Below are 15,853 nucleotides of genomic sequence, written 5' to 3'. Positions count from 1 at the left end.
CTGCTGAAAGTAATACAAAGTTACTTTTTTCCTCATTTAGTTACTTTTGAAATCAAGTAATCAGTAAAGTAAGTCAGTTACTTTTTCAAGGTAACCGTGGCAACACTGCTGACAAACACTCAAACAAACGGGCGCCTACGACGACGCATGCTGACGTCACTCAAACGAACGCGCCTCGCCGTACGTACGAGAGGGAAAAAAAGGAACTGATGAAGTAGTTCAATTTTGGAACGGTGAAGTGAACTTTGAACTAGGTTGGGTAGAATATGAAATTTCCCAACACTGATAGTTATTACGTGCAAATCTCATGTAGCGCATTTAGATCATACAGTGGTGCCTTGAGATAAGAGTACGCTTCAGATGCCAGCCACTAGATGGCAGCAGTGCACTTGACAACATCCGGCCACCATCAGCTCACACTGGCGCGAAGACGATTTGAGATACAAGTTTAGCTTAATGCTAACAAACAATGCAAAACGCCATAGACGGGCTACAGAAAGTAGCATCGACTTTGCACTACTTTAGGCAATGGATAGCTGACAACAAGTGGTGCAGCAACTCATGCAGACAGACAATAATCACAGGCATTTATTCTGTATCTGGTGGAAAAAATGACAAATATTACAGAAGCTTACTCTCTCTCTCTCTCACACACACACACATTCACTCAAACACACTGGCTCTCTCATACACACACAAACATGCACTCTCTCCCAACACACACACACACACACATACCCACTCTCCATGTGTCACACACACGGGCGCTAGGTGCGTGCACGAGTGCATTACCTGTTTCCTGAGCTGCGCGACGGCACGCTGCAGCGCGAGGACGTGCGCGAAGAGCGGACTGTCCAGCGTGTCCTTGAGCGCCGCCACGCGCTCGCCGTGCCGCCGCCACTCCTCCTTCTCGGCCAGCTTGGCCCGCAGCCGCTCCAGCGCCGCCGCCGCCCGCCGCCGCTCGTCGGCCGACACTGCGGGCACAGGGAGCGCGTGAGCCGGAGAGACGGCGGCGCCTGGCGGGCGAACGTTACCTGCCCCGGCGTCGTACAACATCCCTCTTCGCTGTGGAACAAAACGCAGACATGAGGAGGACCAAGATCGTCATACAACAACCGCTCCTTCGGTGACCTTTACATAATCCTGCCCGTGATTTGGCAGCTAGGCTGGCTGAAGATCCTCCATTTTCAAGCAGCAGCACATATACATTAGGGCTGGGCAACTGGTGGCCCACACGCTGAGAGGCCCCTTGATTAATTTTCAAAAAGAAAAAGTTTTTCCTTTGTTTTGAGGAAAATTATTAACGTTTGCTCTTGAATATGTGATCGGTTTGGAGTTGTAACAGCACACTTCTTCCACCACTAGATGACAGACGTCACTTAGTAGACCATTGGTCACTTCACACACGCCAACACTCCAGATGGAGGTCAACACTAGCACTTCCACATTTAAAACTTGGACTGTTAGCTTAGCATTTAGCAACACTGCTTAGGTAGGCCTGGTACACACAAAGACAATCGGGGCATTTTTTTTGCCGCTTCCCCACGTCTGAGGCACGTTAAGAGTGGATTTGTCTCGAAAGTAATCTTACATATTAAACGAAACGTGCAGCAAACGCTGACGCGTCCAGAGTCATGATTCGGTGAATTGTGATGTGAAACGGAATGTGGCCAATCATGAAGCGACCTGACTGACAAACAACAAACATGTCCGACCTGATGTCGTATTTTGTTTAAAAGTGGGTTCACCAGACGGCAAGAAGTCTTTATTTTGATGGCTGCAACACGTTCCAAAAAAGCTGCGACAGGTGGCAAAAAAAGAGTGAGAAAGTTGGGGAATGCTCATCCAACACGTGTTTTCTTCTTCTTCTTCTTTTGTGACTTCACATTTTTATCACGCAAGATTTCGGTCTTGACAGACTGGATTCGAGATCGGTGATGAAACAGAATCTTTGTGTGTGTGACGTTGAGATTATCGGTGCACACAGTATGACCAAAACTGTTAAATGCCTGATTTATTATCTTCACGTTTGGGCTCTGTACCAGATAAACAATCTGTTAAGGTTTGAACAATCCTTATGAGTGTACCAGGCCTTGGACAGCCACAGGCGAACAAAGCACACCTTGATGCACCTTCGCGGAAGTGAAACTGGGAATAGGTCGATGAGTGCGGGGCGGACTCCAATAGATTTCATAGTGACCTTAATAATAAAACGGTCACGGTTGTGTAGAATGAGGCAAGTCTAAAAAGTTTCATAGAATGTGTTCTTTAAATGGGCGGGGTCACTTTGAAGTGGAGAGTCATGCATAGCAGCAGGTGCATGAAAACACCACACGACACATGAGCAAAACACAACACAAAACAATACAACCGAACAATATAATCGACACAGGCACGGTGGCAAACGTCGACGGAAAAGTTCAGCTAGCCGCTAGCATGCTAATTCCCGGATCTCGAGCGCCACAAAAAAACGTCGCGTTTTGGGTTGCGTCCGGGCGGAAAGCACACTCGGACACCACAGCCGCCGTTCAGACAGGAGTGAAGAGTAACAACATGTTATGTCCGAGGATTCGGAAGGGATGTGAACTTACTTGAAGTGGCTCTTCTTGGGCGACAGTGTCACTTTAATGCTGCGTTCAATTGCTGAGGGAAACTACCGCGACCGTGCGTCATCTGCAACAACGCCACCAGGCGTGTCGAGTTCTCCTTCTTTCTTTTCAACTTGAGATGTAAAGGTTCAGTCTCTGTATCACAATACGAAACGAAATATACGAGCTACACGGCAACTGGTGGTTTGAAATCCTGCGTGTGGCGAGGGAAATCGTTATTCCCCCCCTCCCCGTGAAGCCCTGAAGGCGGCGCTTGGTGTCGTCATAGAAGCGGCCATGTCGCAGCTGGTTCGTTTGCGCTGCTGCTCGTGGACAATTTTGTTGTTTTTCTTGTGCCGTCGGAGGCTTTGGGCGGCGGCGGCGGCGGAGGCGGAGGACAGCTGCGACAACCTGCGACTCGGACAATATCCTTCACTTGATTTGCTTTGCTCGGAGAACGAATTGGAGCTAATGCTAACCGCTAGCACGTCACTTAGCTGAATGCAATCAGCCAAAAGCAGAAAACAAATCATTCAAACTGAACGTTTTCGCGCAGCTAAAGTCAACTGAACAGCACAATACGGTGATAGAATGTATTAAATGGAAGGCGTCGTGTGCATATATTGCTGCAATAACGTTTGTTTGAATTGATGACTGACAATTAGAATGAAAGCGCCGAACCTGTTGGTCTTCTATTGAAACGGATTGGTCACAGTTTAGCGCGGCCGTCCTTGACAGTGTCGGGAAACGCTCACTCTTGCCCTACGCCATCATTTGCATTTAGGTTTCTAGGCGTGACGTCACACGTACTTCCGGTCGGTAAACTTAAAAAGGCTTCCGTGTCATTCGACGAAGGAAAACCCCGCTTTTAGCGTTCTCTACACACATGCATATACATATCTCGTTGGAGTCGGGTCGAATCTGCCCACTTCTAAATTTTTTCCACAAATGGATATTATTAGTCAATCCCCACGTGGCTTTTGTCCTTTTTTTTTCCAATCTAAAGCGTTGAAAATGGCTTGCTGTCTTAGACGACGCAATGTCAATGTCTCAATAAACGTGACCTTTTTATTTGGTTTGCAGAAAAGTGAGGCTTTGGGACAAACGACGTTTTTTTTTTTTTTTTTTTTAAATATCGTAGACTAAAAGGTTGTGGTGACTTGACCTTTGGCGACTCCTTGACGGCGCGCACGTATTTGTGTAAAGAGCCCAAGATCGACGACGGCACTCAGGAGCCGGAAAACTGCCGCGATGCCAGCGCGTGGGGTCGGTGCCGCGCCCCCTCTGCGTGTTTACATCATAGCTTGTCACCATGGAGACCACCGAAGAAGAGTCCAGTTACTAATGTGTGTGTGTGTGTGTGTGTGTTTGTAGTGGAGTGTCTTCCCGCTCCAAACGTCACCTGTCGACTTTCCAACGGGACGGAATTTCGCTTCAGTGGGGAGGAGGTGGGCTTCAATAGAACCGTTCCCTGCAGGAACGTGTGAGTACACGCACACGCAAAGACGCCGGGGGGTCTTCGTGGCTCCCATGAAGGCGGCGGTGGGGAGCTGGGCTGCGATTAATCATCATTTTAGGAAACGGTTCATCTGTTGATTAATCAATGAATCGGATAAAGAAAACATTTGTTCATTTCCATACTTCTATTGAAAAACATTGACAAATCGGTGATGATTCAGTTCCTGGTTTGGATCGGAACATCTGTCAGAAGATGGGCAAAAATATCGATCGTCGTTTTCCAAAGTAAAAGCCGATGTTTGCAAATGTCTTATTTTGATGAAACAAAGATAATCGGTCTGCTTTCATGGAGGACGACAGAAATGGGAGAATATTTACTGTTAGAAAATTAGTTATGGATGAAGTTTAATTGATTAGTTGTCGATTAATCGAGTCGTTATTGAGCCTCGAGTGGGTAGAAAGGTTGATTAATTGATGTATCGCAATATCCCCCTCCCTAAATGGAATGTTTGGATGCCAGCAAAACCCGTTAGGATGTCCACCCACCGATTTATGATTTTGGAGCCTTATTTTACATCATTTAAAAAAAAAAAAAAATCACTCAACGTTGGCAGGCTTGTTAAAAACACTCTTTTCTGTGCCGTGTCAAGTTTCCGACGGCATTTTTTGTCGTCCCTTTAACAAAGTGTCAGAGCTTACATTTGCAACGTTTTGCGCACGACTGGGATCGGAGCAATTTTTGATGACTTCAGCACAATCCATGGAATTTTCATTGCGGTTTTGGCTGCCATGATTAAATGAGCCGGATCATCTGTGATAGCTTTATTTATTATTTTTTTTTTATAAAAACATTTCAAATGTAGGTACTGCTGCATATGAAAAGTGCTACATTTGTAGCAGTGCCCGCAACTTAGTCAGCCAGCCACCAGGGGGCGAAGACATGGTTAAGGCTTCAATAAGTTTTTGTGTGCTTTCAGGAGCGTCTACTCGTACAAGGTGGCCGTGGCGCTGTCGCTCTTCCTGGGCTGGCTGGGCGCCGACCGCTTCTACCTGGGATATCCCGCGCTCGGTACGCACGCGCACGAAGCAAGAGGAATGTTGGCGGTCGCACATGTGGCCATTGTTGCTTTGTGTCTTTTCTGGGTGCCGCGTTCACCTCAGGCGTGCTGAAGTTCTGCACGGTGGGCTTCTGCGGCATCGGAACGCTGGTGGACTTCATCCTCATCGCCGTGCAGGTCAGTGGCGGCGGCCAATAGCGCGGGACTTCCGCCACAAGCTGAAGAACGCTTCCTGGGCTTAGAGCAGTTTGGTAGTTTTACTCCTTCCGCATTCCGTCGCCCGACTTCAGAATATTCAGCTCCTTCTCGCTATTGAAATGAATGGAGACTTCTCCGAATGCCTAGTAGTGCGATAATCCGGGACAATGTCGATTGTGCAAATGTTGCAGATACTCCTCAGTCAGTGTGCAAAACGGCCTCGGAGGTATTTAAAGCCACGCCCCCTTACAGTTGACTCATACATCGAAGAGAATTCCAAGTTGTGGATTTAAAACAAGCACATGGCCTTTCGTCCGCTAGTCTCATGCTAATGCTGACAAATGCTACCCTTTCGGCAACTACTACGTGAACACAATTAGGCATTCTATATAACAATCAGCAATCATTTATATCATTTAGAGTGGACCCCCACATATTTGCAGTTATTGCTTATTGGCCGTATCTCCCAGCTTATTCAGGAATTTTGGGGGTTCCCCCCCACCCCCCAAAAAAATAGCAGATTTCGCAATTGGCGGTCTCCCACTATATTCTTTATCCTCTGCGAGGAGCGGAGACGAGCAGGGGGAGGCGCTTATACTGCCCCCGAGTGGGCGGCAGTTTCATGTCATTCAACTGATGCAAAGTGGCACAAAAATGGTTCAATTCCTTTTCATTCTCTCTGATGACGTCGTCGCTGTAGTGCTAGCGTACTCGCTTAAAAAATGTTTAGTTTTTGGGGAGGCTGGAAGGGATTAACGGCATTCCCGTTCATTTCAATGAGGGAAGACGGGTTGCCGCGCGGTTAGCATTTGCGCTACGTTAGCCACGAGGCAGGCGTCGAGAAGCGCGCTAACTAACTCATTCGGTTTCCAGATGGTGGGGCCGTCGGACGGCTCCGACTACATCGTGGACTACTACGGCGCCCGCCTCAGCCGCCTGACCGTCACCGAGCGCACGTACAGGAAGCCGCACCTCTCCCCGTGACGGGAAGCCAGAGTCGGCCGCCCGAGCCTCACACAAAAAGTCAAAGGCACTTTTTCTTTGGTTTAAAAAAAAAAAGGAAAATGTTTCCACATGCACACTCACTTCTGGTTTAAATATCGACGACCTTTAACCACCTTCATCTTCCACACACATTTCGCACGACACACCTGTCAATCATTCTCATATTTAAACCATCATCATCATCATCATGACGTCTGTTTGTGCTCAGCTTGAAGAGTCTTGGTGAAGAAGAAATGTGGACATTTTGTACTGTGTGAAATGAATAAATTATGAAAGTGTAAAGCCAATTTTGTTTTGTTTTCTTCGGATGATTTGAAAGTTATGTTGATGATCAGAATCAGAATCATCTTGATTTGCCAAGTATGTCCAAAAAAAAAAAACCACACCAGGAATTTGTCTCGGGTGGTTGGAGCCGCTCTAGTATGACAACAGACGGTCAATTGGCAGAGAACACTTTGGAGACAAAAAAAAAGTCACTGAGCAATAAAGGGTTGCTAATTATCTGGTAATGCCGGTACAATTGTATTTATATTTTTGGACAATTGTGCAAAAAGATGCAGAGCCCTCTAGCACTTCAAATGACTTAATATGGCAACAGTCCGCTGCAATGTGCAAAGGGCGCCGAGACGTCAAGGAGTGCATGCGGTTTAAAGTGACGAGTCGCGCCACTCACACTGGAAAGTCAATTAGGTGACACATTCATCGATACGTTTTACATTTCACGTAAGCAAATATGCCAGGTGGGGGGGCGGGGGGGCTGCACCCTTCTTTAGTTTGGTCCCAAGCATTTAAAGCAGCAGGAGGCTGCAAGTATTTGTTGTGTTGACATAGCTGATTTGTTCAGTAAAATGTATTCAGTCATTCATCTTACAATAATACCCCAAAAAGCTTGTAAATAGTTTTTAATTGGAAAAAAAAAAAAGAATTTCTCTACTTTTAACATCTTTGTATTTATTTGTATAAATAAGTTTATTTACAATTAATTAAATTGTATACTTATTGCAAATCAAATACAAGAATGAATTATTTTACTATTAAGTGACATTTTATATATCGCAAATGTTCAGTTGATTGTATTGTAAATTTTTAAAAAATCTGGAAAATGAAGAATTTTACATCTGCTTATAACAATTAAATTCTAATGAAATGACAAATTGCATATTTATTTAATTTGGTAAAATATGAGATTATTTGACAATTTAAATCTCATATTTAGTCAATTTTGACGACCACAGAGTGACTCTCTAACATAGACTTAGTACGAAAGTGTCAATTTGTCGTCCGCGTGTCCACAAACGGCCCCCCCCCCCCCCCCCCCCCCCCCGACGGTGACTGCTGTTTGACCCGCTTTTGTCTCAGATTTGGCTCAGACCGCCCCCTTTGCTCTGATAGGTTGCCTCCGTGTAGCCGAGCCACTTGTGACAGCAAGAGGTTCTCCAGCAGGACAGCGATCACCAGCGAGTCAACTTCAAACAAACAAAATGAAGGTTTGGGAGTGGCCGAGTCAAAGTCCGGACTTGAGCCCGATTGAAATGCAGCGGCGTGACCTTCAAAAGGCCGACCGTGCCGGAAAAGCCTCCATTTTTTGCTGAACCCCAACAATCATCTTAAAGATTAAAGTGGGGAAACTGCAAAAACACAATATGTTGAGAGAGGGGGGTACTTTTTTCTCACAGCACTGTAAATAATGCAAGAACGATTGTAAAGAAATATCTAGAAATATGATCATGTGAGTTCTTGTCAGGTCACACCCAAAGCAAAGGTAGCAACAACTTGACCTCTCTTTCTACCATTTCCCTCTTTTCTTCTTCTGCGTTGAGGTGGTTTTGACATGTTTCTAAAGTTCTCTGGGGTCACATGAATAAATGTGCTCCTCCCCCCCCCACAGAGAGCGAGCAGTACACCAATCAGCCAGAGGAGGGAGTATTTTCTATTATCATTTGGAATAATATTCATTGGGCGTTTGTTGAAATTTGAAACTTTAGTTGTTGTTGTTGTTGTTGCAAATATGTGCAGCTTCCCCGCTTGAAAGCGACCGATTGAGCGACGGAAGATTTCATCTGGATTTTCCTTTTGTGCCTTTTGATTTGAGCATCCAGTAGTTCAAGAAGCTTCATTCCTTCCATTTGTGTTCAGCAATGAGGTGCATTAAATGGCGTCTGCATTTGAATTGGAGAGAAAATGTGTTATTGGAAATAAGTGTAAGTAGTAAGTGAGAAACATAATACACAAATGTGTCATTTGTACACCAAGCTCTAACCTTACATTTACAAATCGTTCACTTTTCTCCACAACAAGTGAGTGCAACTTTTTTTAAATTTTTTTAAATGATTACTCAATCACACGCACCATTGAAAGCGCAACTAGCGCCATCCCAAATGTAGCTCGACGAACGCATTTCATCAAGCCGGCCACTCGAGCGTTAAGTGAGCGCAGGTGAGCCGAAGTGCTGCGCCGCCCGCGTCTTAATCTACTCGGGGCTCGTGTTGATTGGTCAATGTGCCGAGTCGCTCGAGTAAGGGTTAGCGGCCTGGCGTGGCCTACTAACCTGGCCTGCCTTCCTTTGGCCCTTACGAAAAATGTGAACAGTTCACTGTCACCACAATGCGACAAAACACCATCTTAGAATAACATTGTATTACTTTATGAATACTTTTGTCAACGGGGGCTGTGGGGGGGTCATGCCCCCCCACGGAGTGCCTGCCGCACATCCAATTTTCCTGCCAAGTGTTTTTTGTATGATGTGTGTCTTCAACCACAAAATACTCATACAGTACTTCAACAATACTGTGTGTGCGTAAGAAGAAGAAGAAGAAGAAGAGGAGTCGCAGGCGTAGTAGCGTTATCATCTTTATTGTGTTGTCTTTGTGTTGCATAGAGACGCTTCCTGCGTGGACAAGAAGTCACTGAGGGACAATATGGCGGTCGTTCGGAAGGAAGGAAGTAAGTCGCGACAGTGCGCGCGAGCGGACAGCAGGGGGCGCCGCCGCCGTAAAGGAGTCGTTGAGGCACAAGTTTGAGTCTAAGAGGAAGAAGAAGACTCGAGAGCATGCGTGTGACCGCGTGTGTTGGGAATCCTTCACTCGTATCCGCAACGGGATTTTGATGTAGCGGACGACTTCGTTGACTCTCAGGCAGAAACGGAGGCCGCTACGAACTCACGGCGCTACAAAATTGCCTACTCGCTGTACCGGGCGGGGCGACGCTTCTCAAACGTTTGATGGGAAGTACAGCCTCAACAAATACAAAGTTCGCGATTAAACAACGCAACAAAAACAACATTGAAATACAGTAAGGTATTAGGCCAAAGTCTTCCATTTGATTACACAAAATCTTTTTCACACGCACTAATGTTACTGCGGATGCACGCAGCACTCCGTGTTCAAATGCGTTTGAAATTTGTAGCCCATGAATCGATAGGATAAAGCGCTAGCATTCATTCAATGCAAGAAAGATGTTTTATTCCTAAAATTGACATTGAATATGACTGCAAGCCACTGCAACATTGTACGCACTTGCTTGAATAGAGGAACATTAAAACAATGCTCCAATAATTCCATTCAAAATGTATTGCACATAAACGTTAAATAGAAATTGGACGGGAGGCAGTCAAAATGTCATGAGCCCGTTTTTATCTTCCTGAAATGTTCAGTTTGTAGTTTGAATTCTTAATTTTTTGGGAAATGTTTAAAAAGATCCTGGCACTGAAGATGGTCTGCCAGTCCTTCGCTCGTCACGGCGTTCCCTCAAAGCAGGCACTTGTTCTCGGCCTTTGGTCCTGGACACCCGCTTTTTCACTGTGCTGTAGCCTCTTGCAACTTGCCCGTGCATACGTTGCAACCTTTTGCAAACGTTTCATGTTTGGTTCCCCCCCCCCCCGATCACAGCTCTCCGCACTCCTGACGGCCGTCCAACAATGATGTCATCTCCAAAATGGCTGACAGGAAGAGGACAGGCTTAAACAAAGTTGTTTTTTTTTTTTTTTTTTAAATAATACTAACCCTGAACATTTCTGAAAACATTTTCAATTATTAGAAGGTTCAATTAAATTGGGCTCATTACTTTTTGACTGCCGCTTGTATTTCCAACAGAAATGTTAACGCAAACTGGCAAAGATGAAATGCTTCAAAGTAAATGAACTGCACTTTAACACTTTTTTTAAAATGTACTGTATTGATTTAAAAAAAAAAAAAAAAAAAAAAAAAAAAAGTTTCAACAGGCTTGCATAGCTTCAAGCTTCATTCGAATATTTTCGATTGAAGTTCACATAGAAATGTTGTCAATTTGAGTGGTCCTTAATTCAATGATTCTTTCGCGTGTCACTAGAGGGAGCCTGCGTACCACCAGTAGTATTAGTACCACACTGCAGTATACGCTACTACGTTGTGGATACTCGGAAAGGGCTTCCCAACACGGCCATTATGATGATGATGATGACGTAATCGAGTATTAGAGCTGCTCAAGACGGTAACGAGTTAGGATCGGATTACAAGACCGAAGCCTCCCAGCATGCTTTGGGGCTTTTGGGGGTGGCGGCGGGGGGTGGGAGTTAGGGGATGTATGTTGCCGTCTTTCATCAAACTTTGAGTCCAAACTTTCTCGCCTTGAAAGCACCCCCCCCCGTCAACTCTAGCTGGACCAAGGGGGTGGGGGGGTGGGGGGGGGGGGGTAGTAATCGTTTGAAGTGTTGCCGTGGCGACGCAGATAGACCTGGATGAATGTGTGTCTGTCCAGGATAAGGCTGAGCTCAGCACAAACAACATTGATCGATCTCCTGCAGGACAGCAGCAAAAAAAAAAAAAGGGGGGGGGGTTATCTGGTCGATGGACACTGCAACACTGCAATTGGGGCGGGGGCGGGGAGGAAGCAAGGGGGTTATCTGCTCAATGGACACTGCTACATTGCAATTGGGGGGCGGGGGGGAGAGGGGGGGGGGGGGTCGTTGGAGCGCCTCACATGAAAAACACCCAAAGGCGGAGCTTTGTGTACGCGTAACTAAGTACTTAAATAGTACTTCAAAAGTACTTGGTTTCAGTAATGAAGTGGATTTTTTTTTTTTTTTTTTACAGAGTGGTTAGGAAGATGACTTTGGAAATGTACTTGGTTCCAATTACAATTTACCCTGCTGAAAAAGTAATAGTTGTGTAACGATTTCAATGACTTTCTCAAAGTAATATAACTAATTACACGTGATGACTTTTCTTCATTTTGAATAAAAAAGCATCAACCCTCGGATGTTTCCTCAACAACAACAAAATTGATTCAAACCACTGACTATTTTGGAATTAAACACAGATTTGTTCTTTACACAGACGTTAAACTGATAACAAAACTTGATGAAATGTAAATACATCATAAAAATGTTTGTTGCATTATATGTGTACAGTATATGGAAAACGTGACACCATGTTGACCTAATGACAAATGTCCACAATCTGGACAATATGGCTTCATATGACAACCAGATTAGCGAATGTTCTAATGAAAAAGAAGAAACTGTTCAAGTCCATTTTCTTTCATGATACCCGTCGAAGCTTTTCCAAATCTCCGACAAACTCAAGAGATTGTCATGTTTCGATACGTCACGTTTGAGACGACGGCAGAATGGCACATGACCAGAGCGAGCCAATCACAAGCGTCGGCTTCACAAGGACGTGAAATGAAAAAATTTGTTTTCAAATGTAACTAAAATTGTAATTTGTAAAAATTTGCACATTTTTAAACATTTCAAAAGCAACTGTCATTTAATGACACATTTCCTCGAAGGATTGTAATAGATTACAATGAAATACATGTTGTAATGAAATGCCGTCATCTGGTTCCGTGTAATCCGGAACCCCAAAAACTGGCGCTCACGCGCTCGTCATCAGGAAGTGACGTCAAAAGGTCACATGACCTCCGCTCGGCATCAACCGTGCACCGTGGGGCGAGGCCTCCCGATCTGACGGAGGGATCGCGGCGCCCCCTGCGACGGGGCGCTCGGGAGCCCGGTCGTTAGGGATGCCAACAGAGCGGTCGCCTGGGAACAGACGCCGTGTCGGAAGGAAAAGAAAGATGAGAAAAAAGATGGGGGGGGGGAAAGCATCAAATGTTGCGTAATCAAGCGTTTTATTAGCGTGGAATGATGAAGACAAAGAAAAAGAGAAGATCATCGTCATCCGGAACACGACAACACCACGAGGAAGTGCTGCGCTAGAAAACAAAAAAGGGGCGCAGCAGCGTGACGAGCGCGTGTACACGAACGTCCTCGTCGCCGGCGCCGCACCACAACAACCACACAACAACACCAACAACACACAATCTCACACATTTGTTACTTTGTGATTCGCTCGCTGCTTCGACACCCGGGAAGCTAATGCTGACGCTGACAGGACTTCCTTAGCTCTGTTAGAGGTAAGCTTTGGAAGCAAACCTTTGAAGCTAACCTTCGAAGAAACTCACTTCCGAAGCTGACATTGAAAGCTAACGTTAACGCTAACGTTAAAGATAACATCGGGAAGCTCACCTCGGAAGCTGAAACTGGAAGCTAACATCGGAGGCAACGTCGGAAGCTTCCCCTCGAAATCTACCCTTTAAAGTTAGCACACAATGCTAACCTTTGAAGATAACCTTCCAAAGCTAACATTGGACGTAACATTGGAAGGTAACTTCAGAAGCTGAAACTGAAAGCTAACAACAGAGGCGTTGGAAGCTCACCTTTGAAAACTCATCTTTGAAGCTAAGAGGTCTTCCGCACCTCTAACGTTAGAGGTAAACTTTGAAAGCTAAACTTAGACGTTAACGTAGACTTCTAACCTTTGACACTAACCTTCAGAAGCTAATGCTGGAAATTAACGTTGGTGTTTCTTAAGCTCTAACATTGGAGGCAACTTTGGAAGTTAACTTCAGAGGCTAACATTGAAAGCTAACGCTCAGAGGCTAAGATTAAAGGTGATGCCAGAAGCTAACTTCAGACGCTAACGTGGTTCTCCGTGGCGTGTGGAGCATGTGAGCAGGAAGTGGTTGATCAGGAGCGATCACATGACACGAGGGATGAAGCAGGAACCACGACAGGAAGTGTAAACATATTTTTAGGGGGCGCGGTCAATGCGGTGAAACGGTTGCGATGAGGTGCGACCGGTTAAAGCTTGTTTGTGACCACAGGATGAAAACAAGAAGCGGTGTCGCCCCGCGTGACGACGGCTCAGCTTTGCGAAACGATCGTCGTGGCGGGGCTGCGTGGTTTTCTCTCTTTTTTTTAGGGACCGACCAATAGGAGGCACCGCCGGTCGCGTGCTAACTTTGGTTGACAGGAAGTGCAAATTTTTGCATGACCACTTTGTCTTGCTTCTGTGTCACGTGACTAGCGCGGCGCTCCAAACAAGCCAAGATGGCGCCGACAAACTCCATGAAATACTGTAAGCAGCACGTCCATTTTTTTTCTGTTTATTATTTTCATTCAAGCTTTTCAATTTCATCCAATGACTGATTGTCATCAACATTGATTCCCTTTCCGTAAACGTTTTTTTCTCATGAGAGATATTTAGGGCAATTAGATCCATTAGGGCGGCACGGTGGCCGACTGGTTAGAGCGTCAGCCTCACAGTTCTGAGGTGCGGGGTTCAATCCCCGTCCCCGCCTGTGTGGAGTTTGCATGTTCTCCCCGTGCCTGCGTGGGTTTTCTCCGGGCACTCCGGTTTCCTCCCACATCCCAAAAACATGCATTAATTGGAGACTCTAAATTGCCCGTAGGCATGACTGTGAGTGCGAATGGTTGTTTGTTTCGATGTGCCCTGCGATTGGCTGGCAACCAGTTCAGGGTGTACCCCGCCTCCTGCCCGATGACAGCTGGGATAGGCTCCAGCACGCCCGCGACCCTAGTGAGGAGAAGCGGCTCAGAAAATGGATGGATGGATAGATCCATTAGCCGATTATAGCTAGCCCGCTAGCTAGCTGCGTTCAATTGCCACTTTGAGGCACTAAATGGATTGTTTGTTTGTCGAGCCGCCGCGTTAACCGTTAGCATAGCTGTTAGCACAAGCTCGCTAACGGGACGATGTCAACTCTTGGAGTTGCTTGGGCGAACCGCTAGCCAAGTTGACTAATTTGACAAAAGTTCAAGTGGGTGTTAGCTTCCTCGCGGGTTTGGGAAAGAGTTGACGTTACACTGCAGATACGCAAAAAAGACGTTTTTAAGATATAAGATCTGGTTTTAAGAATCTTATCTAGTCAATTCATACTAGTTTCATTGGCAGATTTTTCACTTAAAACAAGACATTTTGGCCATAAAATAAGAGACCAAATTTGCCAAGGGAACTAGTACGAATTAACTTTATAAGATTCTTACAATAAGATCTTAAAACATCTTAAAACAAGTCTTTTAGTTTTGCTGAAAATAAAAAAAAAAAAGTCAAAACTGTCTTAAAATAAGTACAGTAACATGAGATTAGAAATAAGATCAACTCACTCGGTAAGATTAGGAGTTTTTGCAGTGTACTCAATTAGCAAGATGGCGCTGTGCTGTATTATTCGAGTTAGCTTTTTAGGTTAATTGGACCCATTAGCCCAGTGGTTGTCAACTGATGGGTCGGGACCCAAAAGTGGGTCACGGACAGATAAAAGTGTGGGGGGGGGGGGGGGGGGGGGGGGGGGAATGAAGGGGGTCCTCAGATTATATGAAGTTATAAATGGCGCGTAATAAACTAGTTTGCGTAAAGGAATACAAATATGATGTCACGGGATAGAAGAAGGCATGCTCAATTCCGTTTGTCATTGGACTGTTTCATATTTGTGTTTTTCTATAAATATTTGCTTTAATTATGTGGCAGTGTGGCGTGGAACAGTGAAATCTTGAACGTGCATCCCTTTTAGCCAGAAAATAACCTTTTGACAGGCATGCATCCGAAACTTGATTACTTGTGGTTCAAATATTTGGTCCACCTAGGCGCCATAGCGGGACGAAGCATGTGAGGTTCTTTCCTAAAAAGATGAGACCAGTGCCAAGTTCAAAGTGAAACTTTGTGGTCCTATTCTATTTGACTATACAGTGAACCCGCACATATTCTTAATCCCGCTATTGGCTGATTTTTTTTCTTCTCCGGAGGAACCTATCCTCAGTTATTCACTGACGTACCCATTGACTGTTTTTGTGCTCAGGCCAAAGCCATGTATCCAAATATTGCTTTGGCGCCAGCTTGTGGCATCTTTAGGCAATTCCAAACTTTTTGGAGCGGGCATCGATTTTTGCTAGCCGTGGCAGCACCCGACTACCATACCCTGCCAATAGCGGGGGTACAGAATTTTTTGGGGAACATCTAGTTGTCATGTTCATTCTCAGTTTGTTAATAAGGTGCTCTGAAAGACACTTTGAACATGTAAGCATGCCTGGTTATGTTTAAAAATACGATATATGTTGTTTTCAAAGGCTATTTTTGAACAACACTGTTTTTTTTTTTTTATTGTTCTTCACATCTATTAAAGCGTGTCAGAAAAATGCGGGTCCCAGGATGACACCAGTTGACAAGCACCGCTTTGGCCGATTCAATTAGCACTTTGAGGCACAAAATG

At 45.3% G+C, this 15,853-nt stretch overlaps 2 protein-coding genes across 5 annotated transcripts in view; one reads left to right on the top strand and one right to left on the bottom strand.

Moving 5' to 3' along the window:
- patj (PATJ crumbs cell polarity complex component) overlaps nt 1–2,733 on the bottom strand; it is a 37,101-nt gene extending 34,368 nt beyond the window's left edge. The window contains 2 exon segments of the mRNA XM_061780432.1: nt 793–1,065; nt 2,592–2,733. Of these exon segments, the coding sequence (XP_061636416.1) occupies nt 793–1,056 (264 nt within the window). The 5' untranslated portion in view covers nt 1,057–1,065; nt 2,592–2,733.
- Nucleotides 2,734–2,870: 137 nt separating this feature from the next.
- tm2d1 (TM2 domain containing 1) lies at nt 2,871–6,594 on the top strand. Of its 4 annotated transcripts, XM_061780428.1 has the most exons (6): nt 2,871–3,013; nt 3,781–3,854; nt 3,963–4,071; nt 5,024–5,115; nt 5,208–5,281; nt 6,176–6,594. In XM_061780428.1, the coding sequence occupies exons 1-6, from the start codon at nt 2,886–2,888 to the stop codon at nt 6,284–6,286; spliced, it is 588 nt and encodes a 195-aa protein (XP_061636412.1). In that variant the 5' UTR covers nt 2,871–2,885; the 3' UTR covers nt 6,287–6,594. The 4 variants fall into 4 exon arrangements, 2 of the variants coding, with proteins under 2 accessions (XP_061636412.1, XP_061636411.1); XR_009789501.1 differs by having other exon boundaries at nt 3,781–4,071; nt 5,208–5,355; XM_061780427.1 differs by having other exon boundaries at nt 3,781–4,071.
- Nucleotides 6,595–15,853: the final 9,259 nt, after the last annotated feature.

This window comes from Phyllopteryx taeniolatus, chromosome 7, assembly GCF_024500385.1.
Source record: "Phyllopteryx taeniolatus isolate TA_2022b chromosome 7, UOR_Ptae_1.2, whole genome shotgun sequence".
NCBI lineage: Eukaryota > Metazoa > Chordata > Actinopteri > Syngnathiformes > Syngnathidae > Phyllopteryx > Phyllopteryx taeniolatus.
This window is presented reverse-complemented; position numbering and strand designations above follow the sequence as displayed.